We start from the raw sequence: 7,195 nt of genomic DNA, 5'->3' as shown, positions 1-7,195 counted from the left end.
AGTGACCAAGTGCATTGTTTTACAAAAACGTGATCATTGACTATTTGATATCTTACTAGCTTAATATTGCCCTGAAAAAATCCCAAAGGATTTTAAACTTGGAAGCATAATATATTGACTAGTTAAAAATGACTAAATGCATTGGTGTTTATTTTCTTGCCAAGCAATAGTGACTTAAATGGCCTTCCTGAACATTCTGCGTTTTGGTAGTTGGTCACTTTCTCCTGTACGACAACGATATGATCTATCTATGAGTATCTATTCATTCTTTATGTAAAATATAAAAAGTTACATAACATGGTGTGAATTAGATATTCAGTCTAAATACGTATGTGCAACTCCTCTTCTTCTTCCAACCCTTATCCGCACCCAATGGTGCATAGGGCACTGCATCGTATTGACGCAATGTTATCTGGATCGTTAATTATATGAAAGCAAAGTGATTACTCCTGCGCTTCAGGGACCAGTCCGGAGTAATATTAAGTAAATATTAGAGTGTAAAATCACTAATATTTATTCTCACCCCCCCCCCTGGGAATCGAACCTGGGACCTCCAGCACGGTAGCTAAACACGCTGACCATTACACCACGGAGGCGGACAAATGTGCAACTTACTTGATTGTAAAAAATATATGCAGTGAAACCTCTATCTATCGTTTCTCGAATAATGGCTTTCCCGGATGTGTCATTTATTTTTTCTACCCCGAATTCAATTCATACAAAAATAGATTGCATTGATTGTTTCTCTATCACCATTTTACCGCATTCATCGTTTTTAATTACGCTGCATATTTGAAATATTTTTCTGTATTTTTTATATTCTTCTCAATTTTGTTACATTTGATAAGAATATTCGTAAGAGTCGGGTAGAAAATACCGAATGCTTGTGTGATGCAGAGTTGACTGATACAACAGAAAATGTCGATTTTGATGAAGAGGAGCTGCTGCCTGTACCTTCATATTCAGTAGCATGCACACTCTTTGAAAGATTGAAAACTTTTTACTACGCACATTAAATAACTCATGCCGAAAAAAATATATTTGCAAAGCCAAAAATATACTTACGGAATTTTTTTTTAAGGAAATAAAACGGTAAATAAACAAATGTCGATTGCAGATTAATAACAATTCAATATACTTTGATCTATTTTTTGGTTCTGTTCAGCTTAGTATTTCTTTTACATTTTGAGTGTGTCCAAATACTTGTTCACAAAATCTGGATTATCTCCAATTACAGGAGTTATTTTCATATTATTTTTTGATCTCATCAAAGATGAAGAAGAATATGGAAGTCTGGGCATTTACGGGGCTTACGACCGTCATAGGAATTGGAGATAATCCAGATTTTGTGAACAAGTATTTGGACACACTCAAAATGTTGTAAATAAATTATCTGGTCAAATTATGAGCTTAATAATAAAAATGAAAATGGTATTTTCTGACGTTTCTCATGTGTGTGATTATAATCCAGGATTCGGATCTCACATACTAATATAAGAGTTTCTGCTTAATAAAAAGCTTCTTTACATCTCACCAATAGATGTCTCTAGTGAAGTTCTAGTGATTCATGAACAAGGTTTCTAAATCGGTTCATATATATAGAACTTCCAAGAATTTGAGTAGTGTGGTTGTCAATAATGGGTAGAATTGGTGAATGTTACACGTGTGTAAAGTGATCACTTAAACCAGCCTATGACGGTCATAAGCCCCGTAAATGCCCAGACTTCCATATTCTTCTTCATCTTTGATGAGATATCAAAAAATAATAGTATTTTTTTTCTAAATAAATAAATTTATTCAAATCTAAAACTATTATTCTTTTTTTAATCTTAACCTACCAATAGTGTATTCCTAATGCATATTCGGATGATGGTATCTTTACTTCATCGGATCTCCTTGTGTATTGACCTTTTAATCCCGCATTCATTGTTTTCCCGCATTCATAGTTTATTTCAATAGATCCCTTTAAAAACTACAGACAGAGGTTTCACTGTATAATGAAAAGCATCCTTTGTAATGAAAAAGGTACAATTACCTTTTTTTAAATTTCAATAAATTCATTGTTCTAGCATTTTAAGGAAATAGGGTCATTCCGCTCAATTACCGCTAAACAGAAAACACTATTATGTACTAAGTTTGAAACAGTTATTTTTAGTCTAAAAAAAGTACACATGTTTAAAAATTTATTTATGTTTATTATGTCTGGGACAATATGTGATGACTAATTTTTTATTAAAAATATTTGTTATATATTTTGTTTTTAAAATCTCTGACTATTATACACTACCGAAACTATTATACTGCAGTCCTCTGACCCTTAAAATCATCTGATAAAGCAAATGGCACCACATTGCCACTGTGTTAACTACATAGATCATTAATTTTTACTTGGTTAATACATACCACTATTTCCTAAAATCTATTGTGACACATCGCTCACTCCTTTCAAGAACGTCATAAATCAAAAATTGTCAATTTTCAGTTGTGCATGTATTCGGAATGCCCAGAATATGTTATATATCCCAGCAAAAGCGGCATATTTTTAACTTAATATATACCCATACAGGGCATAAAGTGTTGTTTTTGCACTTTGAAGAAAAGGTATTGTTTAATTATTTTTTAAAAATATACTTATTATTTTTCAAATGGAGAAAAAACATTCAGATTTTACCTTAACAGATCCGTTGCACACTAAAAAGTTCAATAAGTGGCTTGATATTTATTTTTAATACATTGTATTATATTTTTAGACTTTAAAAACGATCTCCTGAAAAATCAAGTTTTTTGATATATGACGTTGTTGAAAGGAGTGAGCAATATGTAGTTTTAACATTTTGTCAACATCTTGTGATTGTGCGCAATACATATATTGAACGCAGTGAATGTTAAATCATTTCACAAATGTTTTTAAATCTGACCTGGATGATTGGTATTAAAAGATTTTTTTTAAATGTGTCGTTACGAAGATTGGACATAAATATTTATGATTGTTAATTTTAAATCTAAATGTCTTTAAAAGGTTTTTCAAAAATAAATGTGCCAAGGTATTTGTTCTCATTATTTACCAAGTAAAATAAAATTAATAAATAAAATAAAGATTTTTTTATGACATGTTTCTTTATTTCGTAAATATGAATTTCATTCATGTTCATCAGATTATTTTAACAAAATAATACTTATCAATTGTATGAGAAATCATAGTCAAAGGAAATTGATTAGGTATAATGTACATATTATATATGCATATATCCAGTTACCAAGGTGCACTAATGTTTAATACTTTATTATATATGTATTTACAATTGTAATAAATTATAAACTATTCAAAGTATATGTATTAATTTTAAATCAAACACAGATTTTTTGAGTCTACTAAGTTGTATTTTATTAAAAAAAACACATAAAAATGAATATTGTGACAATCGTTTCGCCTAGTTATGGCATTTTTAAACAAATGTGAAGATTAAATGGACTGATGGTCCTTATGTAGCTATACAATTCTAGTAATTAGGGAGCCAGGTACTTAAGTAATAGTTTTAACATGTGCAGTAATAATTTATGGGAGACAATAATAGTTAATGGGGATGTACCTACGTATACTAATAAGAAAGGAAGAATCTATTGACATGGCAATTTGTGAGAGAGTTAATGTTTTAAAGGTAAATACAATTGTTGGTAATATTATTGGTGATATTCAAAGTATGATATAAACAATGGTCAATAAAAGTAATAATAATAATTATGTTTATTCCAGGTCTAATGTTTGGCCAGACATTTCAAGTTACTAAACTTTGTGGCAAGATATGGCATGCTTCAAGAGGTTTATATCATGCATTCATGATAGGAATAAAAATATTTTGCTCATTCACTTTCTCTTAATAAAAATGCTGGTTTCGATAAATACTTCTTAGGATAAGTAATTTTTATAATACGTATTACACATAGGGCTTACATTCGTTTGTAGAGAACACATTTATTACACAGGTTTTATCGACATTTTTACATCGTGGATAGACATTGTTTAACCTTTATTTAATCGACTCATGGCATTTGTTAGTTAGGGCACCTTTTACAATAACCCTCATAACAAAAGAAAAGTGCGAGATGTAGCTTAAATGGTGTCCATATTTCGTATATTAAAAACATTCTTAACTTTGTGGTATGGTAATATAACACGCTCTTTATCATTCATCTTTCAATTTGTGTAATATCACTTAAAAGTGGTATTACACAAAGTGAGCGATGAATAATAAGGAGTGTTATTAATGGTGTCCTTTTAATATTGTATGACTAAATAAAGGTTAATCAATTTATATTTATTACCTTTTCATCATATAAAAAAAAGCAAATAATACTGGATTCCGACTAAGAAGCGACCGGAACTTCTCCATTGGTCCCCATTTCTGCGTTATCGCCATTGTTGAATCTTTCATCAACCTCGTCCACCTTGGTAGTGCCGCGAAGGCAGTCGTGGTAGTTGATAACGGCGCGCTCCTGCTCCTCGGTCTCGCAGGAGCCGGGTCGCTGCAGGCGGATGTTGATCATGGCCCTCTCGGGAGCCAGGTCCTGGAAGGCCATGAGGTAGCAGGCGAGCATGACGCCCGTGCGGCCGCGGCCCTGTCTGCAGTGCACGCCCACTGCCTGGAATACAGCAAATATCACCTTCTGAGCATCATTTTTTTAATGAAAGATTCTAAAAAATATAAAGTTATCAGCAGGTTTTAACATATCGTTGTCGGGCAGTTTTTTCATCAACCCCGATTCTAATTATACTCAGACAGTCTGCCGCTTGACCCTTATATACTATACTAATCTCAATTATACTAATCACAAGTAACCACAAACCCAATTCCGATCTGTACAATGTTTTTGGCATCTCTCGCACTCTACCAAAAGTAAGCAAGTAGAACGCTTACAAATGTCTCCCGCTCTCTACTAACAGTACTCTAAAAAAATTCCCAGAAACAATATATTAAGAGATCCAAGGAGAGATAAATAGATCACAATGTCCAGGACCAATCTTGAATTTATTTTGCAATTGACAGAAATCGTATTATATCCATGATTGTAGTCAACACCTACCTGTCTGTGTAACCCAAGCACTTGACCTCTCAAACATAACTTAAACTATTATACATATTCCCCCTTTTCCAGTACCCTTTTAGTGATGTAAGCAGTTGATACTAAACGAGACCCCATGGAAATAATAAATTATGCATTTCTGATAGTTGGAAAGATGTTGAAAAACCATCAAGGACTGTATCAGGTAACTGTATTTTTAAATGTATTATTTAAAGGTAAGTATACAATTTAACAACTGAATCGTTCCGTAAATTGGAATGGACTATACCCAATTTCTCTTCTCTCTTTGGAGCTTGTGATTTCTTTCAACTATGCTAGACATATCAATCCAAGTCTATTGCAATAGGACAATAATAAATAGGTTTCCCAAATGTGTACTATTTGGAGGCTGTTATAAACAAGTGTGAAATATAAATGAAAATAAATAAACATTTAACTTCTGAAAATACCTTGATCATACCCAACTCAACAAATAAACAGTGTTCTTATAAATGAATAGTGCGCCAAACAAATGTTTATGAAAGTTAAATGAACAGTATGTTCATTTTCACATAACATCGGTATGTTTAGACCAGTAAAATTTGCTATGATTCATGCTGTAAATTTTGTAAAAGAGGATTTACTATATTTATAATTTTTCAATATAAATTTTATTATTTCTGAATACAACATTCCTTTTTGAAGTGTTTTGATTATAAAGGTATTACAATTAGCTTTCTACAATTTCACAATTGGTAAATAAAAGTCTTTTGGAGTAAGTGGTTTGTACGTAAACTTATTTTTTGTTACCACAACTGGCAATCTACTTCTATAATAATGTCTAATTTGCAGAATCATTACTTTGTACAAAATGTATGTTAGATTTTTTGTGCCGTATTTTACGCACAATAAATTAATACCTAGGTATATTAAATTATTATTCTAAGCTTTATCTGTACCCAATGGCCATAGAGTACTTCAGCGAATTGACAAAGTGTTATCTTGTCATTACTTATATGAAGCTAAGGTGAACAATCCTGCACTTCAGGTTCCAGTCCAGGAGTATTAAATAAATAATTTTTATTTATGTTAGTAAAATTTTTAGTGAAAAGTCAATTTATTTTGACTCCCCTGGGAATTAAACTCAGAAACTACAGCACAGTATCTAAATGTGCTAACCATTACACTACGGAGCCGAAGACAAAAAGAAGAGTATTAAATTAGTGATATTTACATTTATTTTAAAAAACGGTGATTTTTGTTTCTCACTTGAGTTTATTCTTACAAATTTGCAATATTTATCAAAATATACTTTTATATTCAACCAAGTTTTATACATTTTTTTTTTTTTTAATATTTTATTTTATTTTTATAACGAGTCTCAATTACACTGATATTTTTCAAAGTTAAAGAAGTGAATTGAGACGGCAAGGAAATTTAAATGAAATACTTGAACTAAGTTTATTTGAATCTTCGAGTTAATTATGTAAAATAATTAACTAATTTTTACATTATGTGCTGCATATATATATATTTTTTTTACCTCTCCTTTCATTCGACACCGTTTGCAGATGTCTAGAAAGTCTCTGATATTCTTCATAGACGGCGCCTCGAACTCGTCCACAGCTATCTCTGTCCATTTGAGTTCATTGCATTCCATTATTGGTGGCTGTTTTTCAGGAGACAAAGTAACGAGATGTTTGATTCCTTCGTTCACCAAAAACCGTAGATTTTCTTTATTCCTCGGGTAAGCCATAGCGGCTAATTCCGATGGGATCACCCAGGAGAAATTCCACGGCGGGTACGCATCAACTTCTTCAGTTTCCACAATCTCAGACATTTTGAAATATATTTACAAATTAATTAATTAATTTTAAATGTATTTATTTATAGTTTATTTTTTTAACAGTTGACACACTTTTATAAAGTTTTTTTTACACATATGAGTTATGAAAGTTGTTGGATTGTCTAAAACTTAATTTATATGTAGAATTTTTTCCTTCAAACACAATGAACCCACGATACTTTAAAGAGAACACTGACTCCTGAAAATTGGCACAAAACTTAGTTAAGAAATATCTGATTCGCTGCCTATCTAAGTTTTATTGATTGCACTATGTAACACGTGATATAT

General features: G+C 31.4%; 1 protein-coding gene across 1 annotated transcript; it reads right to left on the bottom strand.

Moving 5' to 3' along the window:
* Nucleotides 1-3,098: 3,098 nt before the first annotated feature.
* LOC148306659 (dual specificity protein phosphatase 23-like) lies at nucleotides 3,099-7,195 on the bottom strand. The gene is made up of 2 exons (XM_088264599.1): nucleotides 6,605-7,195; nucleotides 3,099-4,641 (listed from the first exon to the last, which is right to left on the bottom strand). The coding sequence occupies exons 1-2, from the start codon at nucleotides 6,899-6,901 to the stop codon at nucleotides 4,366-4,368; spliced, it is 573 nt and encodes a 190-aa protein (XP_088120725.1). The 5' UTR covers nucleotides 6,902-7,195; the 3' UTR covers nucleotides 3,099-4,365.

This window comes from Brachycentrus maculatus, unplaced genomic scaffold, assembly GCF_059751285.1.
Source record: "Brachycentrus maculatus isolate JH-2025_06_01 unplaced genomic scaffold, ASM5975128v1 h1tg000234l, whole genome shotgun sequence".
NCBI lineage: Eukaryota > Metazoa > Arthropoda > Insecta > Trichoptera > Brachycentridae > Brachycentrus > Brachycentrus maculatus.
This window is presented reverse-complemented; position numbering and strand designations above follow the sequence as displayed.